Here is a 23,500-nt window from a genome sequence, read left to right as displayed (position 1 = left end):
GATCAACGCCCAAAAGAGCGAAAATAATCAAAACAGTAGAATCGCAATCGGCGCCCACCCAAACTCCAACCACAAATTCGTCATCATCGTCGTCCACATCCACAGCCAGCACCGCCACCGCCACCACCACTGCCACCGCTACAACCACCACCACTAGACCCGTTGTCAGTCATAACTCAAACACAATTCCATCGGCTACGACAACTGGTCCTGTTCGAAGTGCGTCTGCACCTGGAAATGGAAATGTTGTCCGTGTGAACAATGACAGTAATGTGAACGACGAGTCGGCTGAAATTAAGCGCATATATATATGAAATATGAAATTTAAATTGGATTCGGAATCGGAATCCGAACATCGAACAAACAAATATGACTCTTTTCCGTTCTCGTTTGTTATTTCTTTCTCTTTTTTTTTTTGAAATTGCTATTGTTATTGTTGTTACTGTTGAATTGAAAAATGAAAAATTAAATTGAATTTTGACCGTGGACGAAAAGAAAAAAATGTAACATTTCACTCACTCATTTATATATATAGAAATGACGAATGACATGAAAAAAAAACACGAAAAAAACATGAAAATTTTCAATAAAACCGCTGGAAACCCCATTTTCCGTCGAAATGTGCGTTATGTTTTGAAAATATGTTAGTACCGGTCAAACATATTAATAACCTGGATTATGTTATGTTTTTCGAACATAATATAATTCGCATCGAAATTATGTTAGTACTTCAAACATAATATAATTTTGCGTCGAAATTATGTTAGTGTTTCAAACATAACAAAATTTTCACCCGAAATTATGTTAATAATTATAACATAATTGAAATTTTGCCCAAAATTTATGTTAATAACTATATTAATAACCATGTTTTCCCGTTATGTTAATAACATAACATATAATATTTTAGTATCCTTAAATCTGTAATTTCACCATCTGTTGAAATGACATCATTGGGTGCATAATAAAAACCATTCCGCAAACAACGCAATATTCAGTCTGTTGTCGATCGCAAAGTAAATCAAATCGAAAAAATGGCACAAACTGAAAAGTCTTGTATTCTGGCGATTGATGTTAGTGGTTCAGTGTTGGGCCATGAATTCTATTGGAACAATGTGAACGAATTACTGCAACAAGTGTTGAGCAAAGTTTATTCAAGTTTAAAAATAATTGCATGGAGTTCGAATTTCAAAGACATTGAACTTGAAGCGCTTCGCGAGTGTATCAGTAGCCGTGGTCGGACTTATGGTGGTGGAACATATCCAGACGTAATATGGAAACATCTTCTCACAGTGAATCCATCGAATTATGATTTATATTTGACAACCGATGGTGAAATTTACGATGGCTGCTACGATAGCTATGTCAATTTGTACAACAGTTTAAACCATAAGCCGATTGAAATTTTTATGTTTTACATTGGGCGATTGCATTCAATGAATATGCGATTTTTGGATTGCTTTGCAAATGTTACATATGTTATCAATGGATTTGATACAAACGAAGAAATCGTGACGTACACATCGACCAAAGTGGTTAAAGAGAATTTATTGAAACAATTATGTGAACTGGACGAATTCAAACAAATCGACAATAATACGGCCGATAATCTACTCGAAGCTCTGCAAGAACTATACAAAGTGTTGTATCGCAAAATTATCGAATACAGTGAACACGAACTAAGTGGTCCGATTGGTGTGGAATTTAAGAAATTCGTGGATCTTGTTAATAAAATCGTGCATCAGAAATATATTGATGTTAAAACAAAAGACGATGCCGATCGATTTGATGAGTTGTTTGACGATTATAAGGCGAATTCCAAGGAAATTTTCGACATTTTTGTGAAGCGATTTTTGGCCGCCATGACCGTTGATTACCGAAAGGTGTTGAGCCAAATCATTGAACTGGGCAACGGGCAGTCGAAAGTGGATCGCCGTTTGATGGCTTATGGAGAAAATTGGTATGAACGTGTTAGAAATGAAATGAAACCAGTTGTCAATGATGGAGATGATGATGAGGCCTCGGACGTCAATAATGAGAATGAACAAAACGAAGATGGAGCCGTAGAGATCGGTAATGATGATGGTAAAAACAGCGATTCAAATACATCGTGTCCTATTTTATTGGTGGACTCATCGGAGTATGACAAATTTTGCGTGCTTTGGATTGGGATTGATGACTCATTTGGTGGGAATAAGTGTGAAAAACTGCTGGATATTGAAATGCGACGTAAACTAGCTAAAAACTCAATACGACTGTTTGAATATTTGCCAGCCGATGAATTGAATCGACGAATCCCACCTGCGAACCAACACATTTCCATCGATGCTTTCGTTGGTTTGGAGTCGATCCAACTGAATACGATCGGTAATAAAAGATTTAAACGCATTTATAAATCACCATTGCATCAAGTGTCGTGCTTTGGAATCGTTCTATACAACACTGACAGCAAGGCAAATTTGCCAGCCACGACAATGACACAAAATGAAATGAATATTTTTACCCACAATTACGCAACGATTACACAGCTGTTGTTTGGTGATTCAAAATTTGTCGGCTCATTTCCACTGTTGTACACATTTTTCTTGCAAATCCTAAAACAATGCCCGCAACTGGATCAATACATAAAAACCTGCATTGATGAAACGATAAAACGATCGTCGGCGATTTTAAAATGTCCATTTATGCTTCAATCGGGGCTTGAACCGAATTTTAAGGCGACCGTTAAGAATTCCGTCATTTTTCACACTGATATCTAACCCAATGAAATCGATAAGATGACGGAATCGGTTATTGGGATTCATGCATTGAATATTCCACGGAAATGTATACAATATTGTTCGAATCTCTTGGCATTGGCTCGGGACAATTTTGGTGTGATCTACAGTGAGGAATATGAAAAGTGTTTGAAATTATGGCGATTTTGGAATTATATGCTGTGCATCACGAACATGACACAAGATCAAAAAATGTTGCATTTCAAACAAATCGCACTGACGAAAATTCAAAATTGGCTACCAATCGATTGCCAACACGTGAAAATTATGTTCATACCAGGACGCAGTGATAAAACATACTTGGATTATTTGAACGATTTCGATTACGAGGACATTGTGAAATTGATAATTTTATTCGAAAAATCCGGTACAAAGCGACTCACTGCGAACATTTCCACAAAACATATTCAACTTGAAACATCGGGTCAATGGTATAATATTCGAACCATTGAACGAATGGATGTGATTTGTTGTAATGTGGTTGAAATGGAATTTTGTAAGCCACGTTGTGGTTTCCCAATTATTTGCCCAAGAACGAAATTGTCAGCATTGGAATGCTATGAAAATCAAAAGTTTAACTTATGCGAGTATGGTTATCCGGAAAATAGCGCCACATTGTACGCCCATAGCTATGTACAAAAATGTAAAATATTTATTTTGTCAAAAACCGGCGAGGATAAAGTCATGCAAATCCCTACAATGGATGAACTCAAAAGGTATATAGTTAGAAAGACCCCACTGGCCGTTTATCATTTCAATTTTGACAGTATTTTGGAAGGAATTTTGAGCAAATATCGATCATGGTATGAGTGGTATGAAAACGCTGATGAAAATGAAAAGTCCAAATATCTATGGATCGATCGAGATTGGAAGAGAATTCTATCCACCAAAGCCAACTATGATGATCGCCTGGGTGATTGCGACTGTGAAGCACATCGGTGAATTCAAGGCGTGGAAAAATAAGCGATTATGAATGAGCGTAAATTTTTCATTACGTTCATTCATAATCGGTTGCAAATCGACGTTGCCAGAACATGTACAATCTCGTTTGTGTGTGCAATGTCTATTGCGCGTTAATTTTCAGCATCGGACCAGCAAGCAACTGTGTTGTTCGTCGAACAATCGATTATAATACACTTGAAAATTGCACATAAGTGTGAGCGAAATAGCATAAGTTTTCGACGCTCGAGTTTTTTTTCCATATAGGCCAATGCAATTGAATATAATATTATTAAATTTTTGCACATGGAAATATCTCGAAAACGGCTGGGTAAATCGGCAAAATGGACCGTGATGTCACTCCCTAAAGGGAGTGTATACACCCGACTGGTTTGATGGCCTAAAATACAAATCCGGTGAAATTTCGGCTGATCCATGGATTCTCAGGATTTGGCCAGATTCCAGTGCTTCCTTTTTTATGTGCATCTGTAAACACATTCTACCCTAGGGGCATATGACTCTCGCGAATGCTGCGAATGCCACGTACTAAAATACGAATGGCTACGAATGCTGCGAATGCCAAGTATTGAAATACGAATGGCTGCGAGTGCTGCAAATGCCACGCACTAAATACGAATACCTTGCGAATACGTCGTATCAAATACGAATGGCTACGAATGCTTGTGATTGGTTTGCTTACAAATGTCAATTTATTTTTTTTTTCGGTTAAAAATGGTAATTAATTATGTTTGTTTTGTTTATGTGTGAATTTTTTTTAAATGATTAAGTTTTTTAGGCATCAAATAATGTTTTTCTGGAGTTGGAGAAGTTGTTGAAGGAGAAAATACCAAATGATATCGTAAAAATCTTGGATGCATGCGCTTTTGATTCCGAATTATCTTTTTGGACAATTACGCCTGACACAGTAAACGACATTGAACAATTTGTGAATGACGATCTTTCGGTTCTAGAAAATACTTCATATGAAGGTGTAAGCAAATTCAAACTTAAATATACCGATGGCTCGATATTACGCAGACGGTTCATGTATTCAACGGCTTCTTCATAGCGCTCTGATGAAAAACAATGAATAAATTTGCCATTTTAAAAAATGTTCTCAACATAATTCAACCAAAATTTGAATGGGTAAGGGCAAAAGTAAGACTTGAATTGGAAGCATTTCTATTTGAAACGAAAACGAAAAAAATCAAGATGTAACACCGCGTGTGTTTCAATTTAAAGTAATGTGTAGAGAAGAGAAACTTTGTGTGAATGCTTGTTTGTGTGCAATTTTAGTTGCGCTTTATTTTTTTTGATCGAAAGCAAAGCGAAATGCCACGCTGTTTGTACGATATAAATTACAAACATAAGATTTTCATCCAAGAGTGAGCGAGTCAGCATCATGTATCATTTGCTATCATTCACTAATGTCTGTACTCTCATATTCAAACGACATCAAGACGCGTTGTTTTCATTAAGAATTTATTTACTCACTCTGTTCTGCATTTGGAATACTTATTTAATACGTGATGGAGGAAAAAAATCAAATTGCAGAAGAAAGAAAAAGAGGTAGAAAAGGATATCGAATTAGGGACATTTTATTGATCATTGTTGTCTTAATTTTTAATTGCGCTTAATCATATTTTAGTGTTTTGAAGAAGTCACTTTGAACATTTGGCAATTTTAATGAAGGAAGTGTTTATTTCATTGCCTGCATGTAAAGAAAGTGGCTCAAAATTTCGCGCCCGATCGCGCTCTCCCACGACTTTGAATGCTTCTGCATCTTTGTCTTTGGATTGAAATTGAATGCGCTGTGAAATGAAATCGGATTCTTCATTCAAAGCATGTATACGAGCGTAAAGAAATCATTTGCCGGCGAATTGACGAAAAAAATTGGTGACTGTAACCGTGAATGTATCGATTCGCGCGACATAGTATTTTTGGTCGTGCTCTCGCACAGCTGATATGATGTGTAAACGACATACACACAACGCATTTACAATGGAATCATACAGAACCAGTTGCGACGGCGGTGATTGAAAAAAAAACAAATTTGCTCAATGTAAAACAACGCTTCGTCCGATGCATATTTATTATGAAACCAGCTTCGATTAATATTTTGTCTAATCCACGTGGTAATACTTGGCCTACTATTTTTCGCAGTTTTCCCGTAAAAGGATCTTTGTTCGACATGTTTCAGCGTTGAATTGACAGCTGACACTGGCATTCGTGTAGATTCATGCATTCGCAACGCTCCCATATAAAATGTATGTGAACATTCGCGCCGCATTCGCAGCGCATTCGCGTGATACTCGCATTCGAATGTTTACGAATGCCACTGCGAATGCTTCCATACATTTTATATGGGAGCGTTGCGAATGCTTGCTTTAAAATACGAATAAAGTCATTTTTTTCCGAAACGTAGAACGTTTTCGAATACTCATTAGCCCCTAGATTCTACCTATGTTTTGTTTTGTTATGAAAGAAATTGAAGTGCTAGAATCAGGTCGAATCCTGAGAATCCATGGATCAGCCCAAATTCCACCGGATTTGTATTCTAGGCCGTCAAACCAGCCGGGTGTTTACACTCCCTTCGGGAGTGACATCACGGTCCGTTTTGCCGATTAACCCAGCCGTTTTCGAGATATTTTCATGTGTACATTTGGCCATAGAAGCCAATGCAATACCAGCGGCGCTCCGAGGTTTTCATACCAACTTCCCATGTAGACGGTCGCAATACAGCCTTAAATCGAAAAAAAAGTTTAAATTTTTTTTTCGATTTTGATACAGTATTCATTGTGCCCAATCCATTGGTGCTATCGCCACATCGAAATTCGCATTCCTTTTTATCAAAATTATCATAAAAAAGCCTCAAGTCAAAATGCACAACTAAAACGCCTCATACATTTGTATTGCATAAAAGAGTCCCATGAATAAAGTGAGAATAAAAGTGCCCCATAATCATGGGACACTTTTATGCTCACTTTTTTCTTGAGTCTCTTTTGTTGCTATACGAATGTATGAGGCATTTCGGAACGAACTTTTTTTCGCAGGTCAAGAATATTCTCATGCGTTCATATGTATGTACCTATTAGGTAATGCCTGATCTGTATTTCGAACAAGTGTTGAAAATTATAAATGAAACAAAAAATAATCCTGATTTTAGAACCAAAAAGTAAGATTAATACCATTCTAAATATGTCCAATTTTATATTTTACTTTAAAAAATTTCATAATTTCCAATTTTTCTAGAAATTTAAGTTTTTATTGTATTTTCATTACTTTTTATTAAATTTTTCATGAAATTCTCTTCAAAGAGATGTTTTTTTAATCAATTTTTTTTATCATTTTCCCCTACACTTCGGGTGATATTTTTAATTACACATATTTCCAATTTTTTTTTCCTCTGATCAAAACAACGTAAGAAAAAAATGTAACATTTCATGAAAAAATGAATTGTATTGAATAAAATAAAACCAATTTACGAACAAAATTAAATTTTCATATCTTTTAATTCTTAAGTCAAACTTAGTATGTTTTAAATCAGTCATTCTCTTCAAATATGTCGATGATGCATTTCCAGGCATCGAGAATTTTCTCAGATAGGATCGTCTGACTAACTGCATCTATGTTTGGATACACCATGGAAAGTTTGGTAAGATAAAGCAATTTGAGTAACTATATTTTGGCCTTGTTTCGCACTTCCGTCCACAGTCTGTGAAAAAATTCACTCGTTTATTAGTGTTAAAACTGTATCAGTTAGACGAAACTATACGTTTATATAAATTGGCTTTGAATCATAAGAAAACAAATCGGTGCTGAAATTCTACGACTTTTGCCGAATCCGAATCAGAATCGGAATCTTGTCACAACTCCATCCTCACACCATCTTGTCACTCACCGTTTCATTACATTATTTGTGATAAAAAACAATAAGAAATATTCTTCTTGAAATATGGATAAATGGATTCAAACTATCCGCTAAAGATTCCGGATAATTTTTCCCGTTATTTGCAGAAAAAAATTCGGTAACTCTTGAAGTTGGTAGAATCATTTCGAATAAAATTCTCAAAATTCCGATTTAATTTTTCCGATTGTGGCTCACTAGGAGTTTCATTTAGAATGATTCTACTAACTTCATGAGTTACCGAATTTTTTTTTTTTGAAAATGCGGAAAGAATCATACAATATTATCTGTGAATAATTTGGATCCGTTTATTTATATTTGAAAAATAATTCTTATTGTTTTTTGTGAGAAAAAATCTAATGGAACGGTGAGTAAAAAGATGATGTGAGGATGGAGTTGTGACAAGATTCCGATTCGGCAAAAAAAGTGTCGTAGAATTCCAGCATGGGTATGAAATTTTTTTTGCTGGACCATGAGTGTGTATTTTATTAGGTTTCTTGTTCGAATTTCATAATTTATGTTGATAAATATAATCAAGAGCATTGTGGTTCACTAAATATTTGGCCAATAATCCGTACCGGAGATGAAATCCAGCCAACATGGAACTCATTTCAATCATCAGATTGTCGACAATTGTAATGTTGGCCTGCAAAAAAAATTATTATCAACTGTTAGGATGGCGCAACAAACATAGTACATATAATTTTTTGCACGTAAAGCCAGAAAATTCAAATAAAACTCAATCGCATTTACATTCTTGCACATAATTTTATTTTGTTGTTTTTTGTCTGGTGTTGGTTTGGGGCTTATTTTCAAACATTGTTTCACAATGAAATGGCTAAATGGTCATTCGATCACATAGTTATGTGTGATTTTGTGTAATGCAAATCCACTGTTCGTATCATTAAATTCCGGGAGATTTGATCCAAAGTATGTGTGTATGTGTGTGTGCCCATTAGAAATGTGTGTAATTTGTCTTTAGCATTGAATGTGTTGATTAATTTGATAGAATATATATTTTTATATTGTTTGTTTTTCTTGGCTCGTTAGGCGAGCAGGTAGTGAAAATCGGTCATAATTTGTTAAGTTTTCTAAAATTCATTTAGGTAAAATGTGTTTTGGATAAATTGTTATGTCTTGTCTCGATAAGAAATGTTATATTCTAACTAACGGCACAATTTTCTTTCTGTTTCATTTTTTTTTTCTTCTTCTTTCTTCCAAAACGGCACGATGGTACTCAAAACAGTCGTTCAATTGGGCGTGTGGGAAAACAAATGATATATAATTCATGTGTGTGTTTATTTATTTGTTTTTTTTTTTTCAAAGGGCCAACAACAAAAAAAGCGGGCATGATCGATGTGCCTTATTTCATTTTCTAAAGAAAATACTAAATCATTTTGATTTGTGAGTCAAGAGACACACTGACTGCATTTTGGCAAAGTACAACGACGATAGATTTATATTCATTTCCTTTGAAAATCGTTTGAAATAGTCGACGGTGTGGCCAAAATGATCATCTCCATTTCGTTTATAACAATTGTCAAACAAAAATATAATACAAAAATAGGGACTAATGGCGTCGAAATGATGAAGAGAACAAAATTGAGAGAAAACGGTCCCAATTGGAAAACTTAGTGGCTATGCTTAATGTCTATGCGTAGAGATGGTGATTGGCTAATTTATTGTGCCTTTCGCGAGTACTCTGGTGTCACGTTGACAAAGTGTTGCATACTAAAGTAGATGCCGATATTTTTCACCAGATATTTTAGGAAGTCCTGCACATGTTGCATCAAACTGTTGATATCCTTCTCACCGAGTGCCGTGTATGCGAGCACCGAACCAAGGCGCACAAATAACCGCAACAGATGGAACGAACCATACAGATTGGCCATCGGTGTGTCTGGATACTCTTTGAGAATGTCGGCATATTGGGGCCGTTCCGATTTGTAGAGCAATTGTGAACCAAGCAGCACATTGAAATAAGTCACCAAACCGTACATAACATCAATGACGGCCGCCTCTTTACCCTGATCCTTTGACTTATTCGATTTTTTCATTTGAATATACGAATCGATGATATCTTTGACCGTCTTTTTGGCCGGAATCTCCAACAGTTTGTGCTGCCGATTGATGGCATCCCAATCGTCCACCAACCATGGCTTCAACTCTTCGGGTATTTTGATTTTTACCTCTGTCTTTGTGTGGAACGTCTCATCTGCCTCAATACTCGGATCATTCAATCGCTTTTTATTCCTGCGGAAAATGGGTATCGGGTTAGTAAGAGAAGAGAAAGTTTTATATCAAATTGCATATGGAAATGGGAGGAAAAATTTAACCCAAGTTTCAAATGGGCGACAACAGAAAATTTTAAATGGAAGAAAAGAGAAAATTTCAGACGTAGGAACAAAATTCGTTGTGGATTCCACAATGTGGAATAAAACTCGTTGGAGAATTGAAAAAAGAATAAAAAAAACTCGTTGACAGTAGAATTAGAGCCGCAAAAAAACTAAGAAAGACTAGAGCCGTGTGGTCAAATCACACAAATCTAAAAGAATTTATCCAATAATTCAATCTAAAACAAGGTAGTCAAATCTCAATACATACTTTGGTCCCTCATCTCGGCTATCACGTTCCGAGCCACCCCGTTTCAACTCGCGCGATGTATTCTGTTCCTGATTCGGTGTACTGGTTGCCGATGTAGCTGAAGCTGGCTTCGGTGCACGGCTTCGTGATGTTGACGATGTATTCAAGTTTGGTGTCGTCTTTTCGGTCGGTGTCACATCTTTTGACGGTGTTGATGCACGTGAATCACTGTCTTTGCCCGCTGCATTCGTGTCAGGCTTCTTTGGCTTTGTTGCTGGTACTGAAATTTCCGCAAAAATTTATTAAAATTTCATCTTAATTTGGAATTAATTCCAATTTTTGGTAGATTATTTTCAATGCTGTGCTTATTCATTTTTCTTGAACAAAAAATGTTTCTCTCTGCAAACTTTGTGTAACATTTCTGTTTCTAATCGAAAGAAAAAACATTTCTAAATCGAAAAAAATGGTTTCACGCACACACATTGACCTGAATAAAGCATAGCATCGAATTGGCGTTTGATCCAAGTACCTTTTTTATTCTTAGCGCTATACTGTTTTGTCAGCTCCTTTTGTCTCTGTTGGTTCGAATCATTGTATTTGAGCACACGGTTCTCAGTCACCCATTCGTCCCAGCTACGCGATGCAAAGAAGATAAGAAAATGTTAGTATTTTTGTTATGTGTTGAAGACGATGCAAAGACTATTCGATGAAAACACGTAGAATAATCACTTTTGACTGAAATATGTCTACCAGAATATTGCGGTGAAGCCTTTTATTCTGTCAAAGTACATTATTAACGTAACCCTTGGTGTTTGTGTCATCAGATAATGGATATCGGCAAAAGGTGAGCAACAAAAACTGAATGGAAATAATGATCAACTTTCGCGGTAAAAGTGCCAATATTTTATGTTTATATTCATTGATAGAGCACGAATTCATCGTAAGCCCAACAGTTGATTGCGATCAACTTGTTTCAGTCACGTCTAAAGTGATTGTCCCAGTCGATAGTGCGATTTGAACGACAGTAAAAAAAATTTCAATCGTTTTTTTTTTCAGTTCAAACCTCAAATGTTCGCAAAAACCACTTACTTTTTGTTCCATCCGGCATAGTGTATGAAATATTTGACTTGTTTATCCTTAGTGATGCTACTTTTCAATGCTTTTGCCTCGTACAACAATGGACCATGAAAACACAGAACTCTTTCACCTAAACAAAATGAACCAAATGCAAAAATCCATAAATATTGATACAGAAGAAAATCGCTTTGCGTGCACATTTCAACAAAGCAAGAATAAAACAAAGACCGGACAAAAAGTGCTTACCGTCTGCAAATTTTGGCTTTGGCGGCATTTTAGCTGTTATTGTTGCTGTTTCTCTGTGATTCTTGCACCTAAATTCTAAGTTCACTTTGCTCTCAATTCCTATCGCTATTTATTCACTTTTTCTTGGCTGCAAATTTTTTTTACGATGTATCGAAACCAATTGAAGATAAATCGATTTTTTTTCGCGAGCAAATCAATGTTTGTTTGTTTTTTGATATCGTACTCAATTGTGATTAAGTGAGAAAAAAAATGTCGTCCAAATTCGTCTAAATGCAACACGCAAACCGGAGAGCACAGAAAATTGTGGTTTTTCGATGGCGAACTGTCAAACTGTTATGGAACAATGCAATCGATGTGGTGAATCGCACACACACTAATACACAGCCGGCTAGGGCTGTCCACATGTCAACATCGGTGGTGAAAATGACTTGTTTCGATTTGAAGTTTGGACGAATGTTCGTTAGCATTTGGAAGGAGGATTGTTTTTGTTTGAAATTCGTTTTTTTTTTGTTTGGAAATTGTTTTTTATTTGTGCATTTTTTTGTTTGCGAGTTATTTGTTTATTTGACAATTATTTTGTTGTCAGCTTTTTTGTATGAATTTTTTATGACTTTTGTTGGTTGTTTGTACGGGATTTTATCAATATGATATGTTTTTAATTGGAGGTTTAATCATTTTTTTTTTCATTTATCATTTTCCATCATATCAAAAGATTTTTTCATTTCATTTTTTCTATTTTATTCATCTCATTTCAATTTATTCATTATCTTTTATAACTTCAACATTATAAATCCGATGATTGTAATCAACTTTTGCAAAAAATACTCTACGATTTGATTCAACTGTCTTTTGAATAACAGTCGTTTGGGCAAATGAATCGAAGAAACTATGTTTTTTGAACGTTATAAGTCCATCGAATGCAATTGAACGACTATATAGTCAATCTTACTGTATGCAAATCTTTATTCTTCTTACATTTTGACTGCTTCCATTTAAGCCGGTCCATATTGTATATGTACAGTTTGTGATCCATTCGATGACACTAACAAATATGTACATTAAAAATGAAACTATTGGAATTAATGCCAGACTGTGATTGACAGTTTTGTGGTATATATACAGTCATGGACAAAATTGAGCGTACGCCTATAAATTTTGTGTTTTATTTTTTCCAGTAACTTTTCATCTCAAATGTAATATATCAATGGGAAGTACATAAAAAATCAATAATATTGGCAATTTTGAACATCAAAATTGGCCGGCCAATAGGCGGCTTATGGCTCTCGGTAAAAATGGCCAAAAATTCAATTGAAACCAATCAGAAAGTTTTCAGCGTTTAAAAGCATCTGCTCCTGAAGGCCTTCGAAACTGCATTTAAACTTTTTAAATCGAACGGCTGGGGAAAAAGTTGAATTTTTGGCCGTTTTTACCGAGGGCCATAAGCCGCCTATTGGCCGGCCAATTTTGATGTTCAAAATTGCCAATGTTATTCATTTTTCATGTACTTCCCATTGATATATTACATTTGAGATGAAAAGTTACTGGAAAAAATAAAACACAAATTTATAGGCAAAAGGCACGCACAGTACATAAGAGCTAATGCAAAAGTCAATTGATGCGCATAAGTAGCGCCACCTCTAATGATTACGGAGAGTTACCATAAGTCGTATGCAATTGATGTTGAGAAAAAGAAGAAGAAGAAACAGACATTCTATTCATTTACATTGCAATAATGGCAATCAGTAGAGATGGCGCTCATGTGCCGATCATATCACTGTTACAACCCTTCGTTTATAGGCGTACGCTCAATTTTGTCCATGACTGTATATATATGTCTTATTGATATAAATTGAATTGCTCTATCTTAACGGATAATTCCAGATATGTACAGTTTAAAAGCCAAAAAAGGTTCTATTTTCTATGATCGGACGCCTAGGAAATAGAAGTTCTATTATAGAACATTACCAAATGCATTTTTAACTCAAATTTTGTAACTGAATTTGTTCTTAATTTGTCAAATTTTATCATAGTTCACTATTGCTCATGGTACATACTCATATGAAGGACAAGAACAGCCAAAATTAAATAGATTATCATGTTGAGCTAAAGTTTAAAGTTCAAAGAAAAAATTGCATTAATTAATGTTTGTATGAAAATGTTGAAGGTAAAATACAGTGAAAAATGTCCATAGAAAGAAAAATTTGAAATTGTTGGAATTGCCTTATAGAAAGTAATCGAAAAATAGAAATATTTTATGATCAAAAATGGAAATGCTTCAAATAAAGTACCTTATACACTTATTCAGCTATTTGCATAGATCAAAACGATTCCAAATAGTCGAAACTTATTCAAGATGATGATTATTCTTGGTAATTGCATCAAATTTAGTCGAAATAAAAAAAAAGTTTGTAGAGCAAATTGGAACTGTACGCTAGCAGTTTCACATTTCAACTAATTCCAAGATATGGATTGGTTTTTGTTTCATTTTTTCATGCTTGGTCTTTCGAAACGATTCATTAATATTTTTATTATTAGATAAAAGACCTACTGCAGGTGAAGGAACATATTCACACAATGGATATTACCCAGTTTATTAATGGCTTTTGTTTTCGATTCCACTTTCTGATTGAATTTAATGAACTCAAAAATTGTAAATTGCATGCGTGGCAAGTATAAGTAACATGTAAATAATAATAACGTATTCTGCTGTTTTTACAGAAGTTTTCCCTCTCAATCGTCCTCTATATATGTAGAACAATTGAATCAAGTCAATAGAGAATTATAATAATGATAATAAATTGAAAAGAATTGATTACAGTCAAATTGAAAGAAAAAAGTAATTTCAGATTCAATACATCATGATTCAATGGAATAGTATTCTATACCATATAGTTGGCTTGGTTTGGCTCCGAATGAGATAAACTAATAGGCTGTCACAAATGACAACAGCCCCAACAGAATTTCAACCATTCGAAATAAAAACGCTGGGATTATTCTATTTCTTTTTTTGTAATTCAATGAATAAAATTTAAAATTGTAATTTAATGTCGCATTAAGATGTGAAATCTTTTTTTTAATGTTCCTTTTCGTTATCTCTGATTACTTCAAAATCAATCACATGAGTGTTGTTACAATTTTTTTTCGTAAACACTGATACTCTATAGTTGACTTCGTATGCTTTCTTGGCGGCTAATTTTTGTATTTCTTTTGTAATTGTGAATAAAGTAGGAAGATTAACCAATTTAAGCACCACATTATTGTTAGGTACTACCTTGACATCTTCCACTCGACCCGGTCCACACCTTACATTGGAACGTATTGGAACTATTGAACGAGTGGAAAACATGATTGATAATTATCGATCGATCGATAAAAAAATGATTAATTATTTTTTTAAATACTAAACAATATTTTATAATTATGTCTTTTTATTTCAAAATATATTTTTATCGAAATTATATTGTAAAGCGCCTTTTGAAATCGGTCGATTCTATGTGTGAAAAACTATTTTTGTTTATGGTACATACCAATACTGAAAAGGATAAAAACCACAGCTAAAAGTAGTTTCATATTGGCTCAATACGGAAACTGAACGCTTGAAGAACAAATCTTTTGTTGAATTGAATTATTGATCAAAAGTTTGATGAAGGACGAAATATGAAATCATCGATTTCAAATAAAAAACCAGAAAAAATGAAGAAATTAAATCAAAGATATCATTAAAAAATACCTTATGCACGTAAAAAAAATTTCTTCTCACCAAAAAATATCCTCAAAATATTCAAAATGAATCAAGAGAATTGAGTTTATCAATGAATTTGTCAGGTTCAGAGATTTAAAGAAATTTTCTTCTTTGGATCTGAAAAGAGCAAATTCAATCTTTCAAGTGCTGATGATTCCGAGTTCAGACTGGCACTGGCTTACATAACGATATTGAAGTGTTTTTTTGTTCCATTTCTTCGACTCAAACACTTTTTTCATCATCAATTTTTCTTTCTTCATATTGATTAATTTTCATATTCAATCAATTGTTTGTAACGAATTCATAAATTACTTATAAATGAATGAATTGGTCACAGTGTGATGAAAATTTTATTCCACACATGAGTATGTGTCATTGTGTCGAACACATCATAGGGCCAATCTAACTGAATTCAAAGTAAAATGTTGAACAAAATTTTGTTTTTTTTTGTTGTTTTTATTGGTAAATCAATATTCCTTCATAGCAAGTTCCACATAGAATGAAGGGTTTTTTTTTTTTCAAATGAAGAGAGTATTTTTGCGTGCAAAAAAAACCATGCATGATTCATTGAGTTTCATTCAAACATTTATTCAATTCGACGCAGTGAAGAAAATCGTATTTCTATTGCAAACGGCCAAATCAATGTTATTGGCAATAACTTATTACAATCGATGTGGTGAACATTGTTCACTGAACAACACACAAAAACATAGAAACACAGTCATTAATACACAGCGACTGAGGGTCGTCCAAATGTCAATATCGTGGTGAATTTCGCAGACTACATAAACCACAGCATTTGGTTTGAATGAAAATCGTTAAATTAAGTCGCTTCAATTGAGGTTTTTGATTGGAAAAAATAGATTTTTGCCGACAATTTGATTGGAAATGGATTTTATTGAATTTTCAATGAAAATTTGATGAAAATAAATTTTTTTTTCTTCAACACATTTCAATTTTGTACATTTTCAGTGTATTTTGATGTGTAGCGAAAATGAGTCGAAAATCACTGAATTGAATCACTCGTGAAGGGAACATTTTCTTCATAATAATATTAAAAAAAAGAGAAATTTCATTCTTTTCAGTCAAAATCATAAGAGAAATACCTTCGTCTCCTCGTCTGCATAAAAATAGACTTTTAAAAGGATTTTCTGTGGCACGAGCGAAAAAAAAATATCTACAAAGTCTATGTGAAACTTGGTGTTTAATTGAAATCCAACAAAAAGCTTCATTTTGTGGCCAACTTCACGTTGAACTTGTCTGATGATGTGTTGTCACCGCTATTTCGCTGCCAATTCTTTGGTGTCGCCCTCTGCAAAAGTTCGATGCGCGTCATTTGCAAAAGTGATATTGAAAGCTCTTTGTCGCGACTGCGACGACTATGATATTTTCTTCCATTAGTTTAATGTCGTAACACAACGCCACAACAGCTAAAATCAAACAAAATTTGTTACAATCAAAAAAAGAACAGTAGAAATTTGGTAATTCATCGCTTGAAGCAGATAATATTTTCGATTGTTTTGAAAAAGTGTGTAAAGAAAAAAAAATTTAAGTAATATACGAAAATTGGATTATTTTTCTGTTTTGTTATTTTGCGAAGAGAGTAAATGAGAAAGAGAGTAATTAAAGCAAAAAAAAAAACATTGTGAAGTCATGTCAAAGAAGTTGTTTTGCCGGAACAGAATGAACGAATGTACGAAATGCGAATGCAAGAGCCGGAAAATAAATCATGCATAGTTTTAACACGAGCTACGAAATAATTTTGGAATAATTCGGCAGAAAGAAGAAAAATAATATTTTTCTTCATGATGGTCGTATGTGTGTACGTGTAGATGCAATGCAGCGGCATACCAAATCACCGTCTGTGTGAGACCGAACGAGACAAATTGCTCAAAATGAATAACAACAACATTTACTTTTCTCGTAAATCTAAATAATTGGTGTTTAACCAAAACATAAACACCCGATACCGATAGAACAAAAAAAAAACAGTCGTCACAATTGTTTCGTATGGAAATTCAAGTTCACAAAGTACAGTGCCGCATTCTATATCAAATTTACGGGACTTTTTAGCACTAGATATTCGGATTTCCAAGTCAATTTCGTCCGATATTCAATTTCATTGAAAGCCATTAGCCATACACTGTGCCACCTATTTTGTATGTGTGCTTCGGAGTATTTAGTTTGCACACAATTCACAATTCGGTCTATATATTGCATTGATATCAGCGTGGCAGCACTGTCGCGTCCGTATGAACCCAGTACAAGACAACAACAGCAGCTATAGCCGAAACACACATTCAATGATTTTGTGCTTTGACTCACTTCGCATCATCGTCAACATTGAGGCGCTCAAGTTGTTCAATTCATTTGTGAAAGTTTCATTCGATTCTCCATTTTCTTTCTTTCGCTCGTTGTTGTTTGTCGTCGTCGCTGTCGCCTCTACTATTTTACGTACTACATATAACATATAAATCGTTCTGGTTTTTTTTTCTCTCTCGGCTCGGTGTTTAGTTTGGGTTTTTGCCGCACTGTGCGTTGCTGCTCACGATTGTAAGCTGCTCCTGAAAGTTTCACATTTCACGTACTCAACGAAACACACAATTCATATCGAAATATTTTCTAATCACACGACGATTTTAAGTAAAATAACAAATATTCACCGAGTGTGTAAGGGCTCTCAAAGCTCTCCGTTTCGATTCCATTCAAAATCGAGTTTATACCGTTTTTCAGGCGATTCATCGCTGACAAATCGTCACGAGCAATTGAATTGTGATTTGGAAAAAAAATCATTAGGATTTTTCGTTCAGCTGGAGAGCCTGGAAGGCTGATAGAAATATTTTTTTAGGGTTTTTGGCACTTTTCATTGATTTTCGTGATTTTTTGAAATTGTTTTTTCTTTTGATTTTTGTTTTTTGATTTTTTTAAAATCAAATTCCATGAATTTTCAACATTTATCTGCATTTTTACCCATCTAAATAATTTCAATCTATTTAAAAATGTTTATGTTCACTCTAAAATGGCCAAATTTCAGATATTTTTGCTTATTTATTCAATTTATTCCAACGATAATGAGAATTAATTGAGATTTTTTTTTTGGTATTTTATTTTATGGGTATTTTAGTTTATTTTTATGAAAAAATGTCAAATTTCCTGTCATTTTACCATAAAATTTGGAAAATGACTTGAAATGTTTCTTTCTTTTATTCATGTTTTTTCAGTTTTACCCAGTTTTTCAATTGCTCCACCCACAAAAACCTATTTTTCCACTTATCTTATCAATTTTCTCCTTCATATACAGAAATCTGTCGCTCAAAAATCGTCATTCATAAACAACAAAAAAAATCATTCACGATGGTCGAGGTAAAATCAGTAAAGGTGGACAATTGGGGTGTATTTTTCCTGCAAAAGTTGCAAAATTTCTTCAACAAGACGGATTACTGTGACCTAACGCTACAATTCAAGGATAATTCGCAGTTAAAAGTGCATCGATTGGTGTTGAGTGCATGTACTGATTTCTTCAATGTCCTCGAAACGCAGTACAATGTACAAGATGACATTTTGATAATGCCAAAGGATTTGCAAGCCGATGTTGTTGTGCCCATTGTCAACTTCATGTATACGGGCACATTGGAGTTCGAGGTGAATATGTATCCTCGTCTATTAAAAACGGCCAAAGACATGAATATGACCGTTTTATTGAAGCTATTAGACGCACACAAGCGAACAGTTGGTGAGTCATTGCGTCAACAACAAGTTAAAGCGCCGATTCTGTTGAACAAGGGAGCAGTAACAAATCAACGTGTTAACACATATTCAAGGCCATCAGCTCCACAGCGCACTTACACACAACGTCGGCCAGCACAACAACCGGCAAAAACGGTTAGTCCGCGCGGTGGTGCGTATGGTGTACAAGCTGTTAAAGTAAAAACAGAGAAATCACCGGTCAGTTTGATTCGATCCGCTCCATCAACATCGGCATACATTCGCAAAAATCTACCCGAACCCGTTCAATTGGTGGCAAAGTATGCAGCTTCCGGGTCGGTAAAAGGACCGTCTAGGTTTGAGTGCACCGACGATGTCAATACAGATGCATTCGAGAGCTCATTCGATAACATTTCTTATGAAAGCAAACCGTTGACCACAAGCAAAGAGGATCATGACGATGCTACGTTCGAGAAGGTTAAGCGCACAGGTGAGTGACATTGAGATGGGATCAAAATGAAATAAACACAAATTTAACTAGAAAAAAATCTTCCTAAATTTTCAGCTACCGCTGTGAAACGTGCTTATTCGGCCAATTCATCGATCGCTTCACCGCCGGAAAAGAAGCCGAACATCGAAGAGATCAAAGAGTTTACCGAAGCCCATCGTTTGCGAAAGGATATTGTGGCTCAAGAAGCCGACGAAGAAATGGACTATTATGCAGAGGACTTCCAAAATGCTGACGATGACGATGAAGAGGATCCAACCGGTGAGAACACCGGCAGTGTTGTGATCAAAAGTGAATCGGGTGGTACGGTGAATCATGCAAAAATCATCAGTGAAGTTTTGAAAAAGTATCCGCACTTGGTGAAGAACAACAAAAACATCAAGTTGAAAATCTTACAAAAGGGCAATAGTCCGGTGACTGTATCGGCCATAACAAAGGATCCATCGACAATTGCGACGAGCAAGCAACAGGCAGCGGCTAAGCAAAGCAAAGCAATAACCGTACAATCGAAATTGCCATCAAAGTCTGAGGTGACAGTAAGCAAAGCGACAACACCAACTGCTAAACCGACTCCAACGCCGGCTGCTCAACCGAAAAAGATCGACAGTCGCACGATGCATGCCCTGATTGCAAAGGGTGCTGAAAATATGACCGGTCCATGGCTTTGTTTGGACTGTGGCGTTGACGGTCGTCCAATTTCGATTCCAACATACAAAAGTTTTCGTCGCCATTTGATCAACATTCACAAGCAAAAGATCGATTCACGGATCTGTGAGCACTGTGGTCATCGTTCGGTCAAACGGAATGATTTACACTATCACATTTTGACAAAGCATCAAATTAAGCCGCCGGCCGATTTGCAATTTCCAAAATGTGGCCTGTGCACGTTCATTGCATTGGATCAGGCTGCATTGCGTAAGCACAAAGAAGAGGATCATCAGGCACATGGTCAACAGCATTGCATTTACTGCAATAAAACGTTCCAAAAGGAGATCCAATTGTACGCACACATGCGCAGCAATCACAAAGAACGTGCCCAAGAGGATGGTGTCATGGATTTTTCCGATGAAGAAACATATGAAGATGATGCCGACAAATATGTTCCAAATCATCCAGAAGCCACTCAAGCACCGGCTAGCGAATCGAAAATCAAAGTTTTGTCGAATATCACATTGCCGGCAAAGGGACAATTTATAATCGATTCCCAGGTTGGTGGTAATGTTTTGGTGACCACAGCAACAGAAAATATTAGCCTAGAGCCAAGTTCAGAGGCAGAGGGTTTGAGCAATGTTGCATCTGGTATTGCTACAAGTCTTGCCGTTTTGGATACAAATGCCCATTTGGACACAACTGAAACGTATGAAGAGGATTTGCAATCGCAGTATATCGAAGCCGCTATGGCTGATGTGCATGGTGAGATTTTGAAAAAGGATGACGATGGTACGGAAGTTGTTACGAAATTTATCACCGAAGAAGGTTCGGAATTGGAATTGACGGCCGCACAAAAGGCACAATTGCTTGAGCAATTGCAAGGTCAAGAGGGTCAATTGTCCGATAATGTTGTCATGGTTTTGGATGCTGGCTATGAACAAGCCGGCCCAGAAGGTGATGTACACAACACAAGTGCGGAGAGCATGGATGTTGATGGTCAAAGTCAAGAGAGTGTTGAGGAAACAATCAAAAATGATGATTCAACCGAAGATGAAATGGCTTCCATGGAAAATGTGAGTGCCGATGAAGACTCACAACAAGAAGTGGTTCAAGAGCAAGACGCTTCGAATGACACGGAAAAGACTGGCGATGAGAAACCAGTGAATAAACTGATTTCAGCACTGGAAGGTGAATGGTCGGAGGAAGATGAAGAGGCTGAAGCTGAAGCTGAAGCCGAAGCCGAAGCTGAAGCCGAAGCTGAAGCCGAAGCTGAAGCCGAAGCTGATGTTGAGGAGCCAACGACTAAAAAAACAAAATCGAATGAAACGAAACCCGATGATAAGTCATCGACGGCAGTTAAAGGCAAACGCAAGCGTGATGAAGTCGATGCCAGTAAAATGGAAAAAGGAAACAATGACAGCGCCAAGACTATACTCGACGATTGGGATTCACAAGAGAAATTCGATGAAGATGAAAAAAGTGTGAGCGAAGAAAAACACGAATCATCAGACGCTGAGGCCAAAACTGAACCAACGATCAAAACGGATAGCGACACAAAGGGCAGTGAAAAAACGGATAAAAAACAATTGACACAGAAAAATGAACTCAAAACACTCATCACCTCCGACTGGGGCGATGAAGATGAAGATGCCTTTTAAATCAAATACACATCCCTTCAACATATAGACATCTTTCTTCAGAATCGACACAAGAAGAATGTACGTTTTTTTTAGATGTAAATCCATTTAGATTTTAAGGTATATATTTCCACGGGAAAAAAACAATTTCTTTGTTCGAATGAAATTTCGATAATTCTGTATCGAAATAATATATGGTCTGTGTGTAACGAAAGAGACATTTTGTAACCAGACCGCTTTTTTTTCTCTCTAAATTATAAGTTGAATGAAACAAAACAATTTTTAAACACATTTTTTGGGCATGGCAAAATATCACTCGATTTCTTCATATTTTGATTTATTTTTTACAAAATCATCCAAATAAATAAATCTAACTGAATGCAATGCATCACCTACTCTTAGCAATAGCGATTATATTTTATAACAACAAGAACAACTCTATTTTATTTCCAAAGTCTCAATAAATAGATCAACATGGTAAAACTGATGAGTGGGTTTTATTTAATGAATACTTGTTATCCGTGCTATTTGACCACTAATAATTCGAGAAGTTTTCTTATTTTTACAAAATTCTACTTTTTTCAGATTTTCCATTGATTTTTACTGGGTCTTTTCTTATTTATTTCAAAGTAGAAAAAGCTTGAAGAAAATATAAAACCATTAAAGCTGACATAAAACTATGAATTGATCCTATCCAAACGTGGATGCTTTTCATTTTTTCGGCTCATCAAATGTCTCTTCCCATGGTCTTGGGCCGCGTTTTTGTTCCCAATTTTCAATGTCCATCTCTTTGACTTTCTTATATTCATCTTCAAGTGTTATCTGTTCGGTCGGTTTGAAACCCATTGATTTCAGCTCTTCCTCTGGCACTTGTTTCACTTTGCGGTACTTGTATCTGGAAAATGAACAAATGTCAAATGAAAAAATAGAAAAACAAAAGAAACAAAAAATTTCTTTCGAAGAAAATGTATGGAAAAAATCGAATAATCAGAAGAGAAGAAAAAAACATATTCAAGAAGAACACCCAATAAAATGTTTTCCATTTACAAAAATATTCTTAATTTTTTTTTTAAATTAAAATGATAACATGAATACTTTTGTTGTAAATCGACGAATTGAATCAAGTAAAAGGTAAGGTTATGTCTTCTGACTATTCAAAGTGATTAGATAATAAAAGATGGCAATTTACCTGACTTCACCGAAATACCGAAGTAAAAATGGTCCCAAGACCACAACACTAATGAATGGTAATCCATAGGACAGCAAATGGTTTTTCCCAAATTGCAACTTTATCCGTTGCAGCCACTCCGTCATTCTGAATCAACTTTGTTTTGATTTTTCACTCAAGTGTTTTGACATTACATTCAAACTGACGGTGTGTGAATGTCAATGGCAAGGCAATGAATAACAATTGATTCGAAAATATTCCAAATAAATAGGTTTTTTTTAACTCAATACGCTTTTTTCAGCAGAAAAAAATTCTTTGCCAGTAAAATCTCCAAAAATCCAAATTGTTGCCATTACAAATACTGTTGAAAATATACATCAAATTATTTTACGCATCAAATCACATTCAAAACATTTACTCCAATTGGGAGCGTACGTGAGAATGTGTAATCTGTCAACAGTTGAATAGTACACAAAAGAAGACACTGAACCAGAGCAGATGGCGTTGGTGTGATTCAAATGCAAACCGGTTGAATTCATTCAAACGGAATAAAAAGTGTG

The 23,500-nt window shown here is 35.3% G+C and overlaps 4 protein-coding genes and 1 long non-coding RNA gene across 8 annotated transcripts; 2 read left to right on the top strand and 3 right to left on the bottom strand.

Moving 5' to 3' along the window:
• The first annotated feature begins 938 nt into the window (after positions 1–938).
• LOC129570544 (uncharacterized) lies at positions 939–7,209 on the top strand. Its single transcript, XM_055450196.1, has 2 exons — positions 939–3,756; positions 6,776–7,209. The coding sequence occupies exon 1, from the start codon at positions 1,035–1,037 to the stop codon at positions 2,757–2,759; it is 1,725 nt and encodes a 574-aa protein (XP_055306171.1). The 5' UTR covers positions 939–1,034; the 3' UTR covers positions 2,760–3,756; positions 6,776–7,209.
• A 1,694-nt stretch (positions 7,210–8,903) lies between these two features.
• On the bottom strand, positions 8,904–11,866 carry LOC129570537 (mortality factor 4-like protein 1). Its single transcript, XM_055450188.1, has 5 exons — positions 11,530–11,866; positions 11,296–11,413; positions 10,736–10,839; positions 10,228–10,486; positions 8,904–9,876 (listed from the first exon to the last, which is right to left on the bottom strand). The coding sequence occupies exons 1-5, from the start codon at positions 11,555–11,557 to the stop codon at positions 9,303–9,305; spliced, it is 1,083 nt and encodes a 360-aa protein (XP_055306163.1). The 5' UTR covers positions 11,558–11,866; the 3' UTR covers positions 8,904–9,302.
• A 2,703-nt stretch (positions 11,867–14,569) lies between these two features.
• LOC129570594 (uncharacterized) lies at positions 14,570–15,393 on the bottom strand. Its single transcript, XR_008688138.1, has 3 exons — positions 15,260–15,393; positions 15,057–15,138; positions 14,570–14,853 (listed from the first exon to the last, which is right to left on the bottom strand). It is a non-coding gene; the product is annotated as an uncharacterized LOC129570594 (long non-coding RNA).
• A 1,210-nt stretch (positions 15,394–16,603) lies between these two features.
• LOC129570620 (centrosome-associated zinc finger protein CP190) lies at positions 16,604–22,259 on the top strand. 4 transcript variants are annotated; one of them, XM_055450308.1, is made up of 3 exons: positions 16,604–16,799; positions 18,573–19,466; positions 19,542–22,259. In XM_055450308.1, the coding sequence occupies exons 2-3, from the start codon at positions 18,626–18,628 to the stop codon at positions 21,791–21,793; spliced, it is 3,093 nt and encodes a 1,030-aa protein (XP_055306283.1). In that variant the 5' UTR covers positions 16,604–16,799; positions 18,573–18,625; the 3' UTR covers positions 21,794–22,259. The 4 variants fall into 4 exon arrangements, with proteins under 4 accessions (XP_055306283.1, XP_055306284.1, XP_055306287.1 ...); XM_055450309.1 differs by having other exon boundaries at positions 16,612–16,964; XM_055450312.1 differs by having other exon boundaries at positions 16,615–16,752.
• LOC129570621 (cytochrome c oxidase assembly protein COX16 homolog, mitochondrial) lies at positions 22,240–23,348 on the bottom strand. The gene is made up of 2 exons (XM_055450313.1): positions 22,962–23,348; positions 22,240–22,667 (listed from the first exon to the last, which is right to left on the bottom strand). The coding sequence occupies exons 1-2, from the start codon at positions 23,084–23,086 to the stop codon at positions 22,484–22,486; spliced, it is 309 nt and encodes a 102-aa protein (XP_055306288.1). The 5' UTR covers positions 23,087–23,348; the 3' UTR covers positions 22,240–22,483.
• Between the last annotated feature and the right edge of the window lie 152 nt (positions 23,349–23,500).

This window comes from Sitodiplosis mosellana, unplaced genomic scaffold (assembly GCF_009176505.1).
Source record: "Sitodiplosis mosellana isolate CC-2019 unplaced genomic scaffold, AAFC_SMos_1.0 Smas_scaffold_61, whole genome shotgun sequence".
Lineage (NCBI taxonomy): Eukaryota > Metazoa > Arthropoda > Insecta > Diptera > Cecidomyiidae > Sitodiplosis > Sitodiplosis mosellana.
Note: the sequence above shows the minus strand (reverse complement) of the source record. Positions and strands in the feature narration are given on the sequence as shown.

Coding starts and splice junctions, on each gene's coding strand:
- LOC129570620 (XM_055450308.1), top strand. CDS start 18,626: ATGGTCGAGGTAAAATCAGTAAAGGTGGACAATTGGGGTGTATTTTTC. Junction 19,467..19,541: donor CGAGAAGGTTAAGCGCACAG/GTGAGTGACATT, acceptor CTAAATTTTCAG/CTACCGCTGTGAAACGTGCT.
- LOC129570621 (XM_055450313.1), bottom strand. CDS start 23,086: ATGACGGAGTGGCTGCAACGGATAAAGTTGCAATTTGGGAAAAACCAT. Junction 22,668..22,961: donor CGGTATTTCGGTGAAGTCAG/GTAAATTGCCAT, acceptor TTCATTTTCCAG/ATACAAGTACCGCAAAGTGA.
- LOC129570544 (XM_055450196.1), top strand. CDS start 1,035: ATGGCACAAACTGAAAAGTCTTGTATTCTGGCGATTGATGTTAGTGGT.
- LOC129570537 (XM_055450188.1), bottom strand. CDS start 11,557: ATGCCGCCAAAGCCAAAATTTGCAGACG. Junction 11,414..11,529: donor AAAGCCAAAATTTGCAGACG/GTAAGCACTTTT, acceptor CATTTTGTTTAG/GTGAAAGAGTTCTGTGTTTT. Junction 9,877..10,227: donor AGCCGAGATGAGGGACCAAA/GTATGTATTGAG, acceptor CATTTTCCGCAG/GAATAAAAAGCGATTGAATG.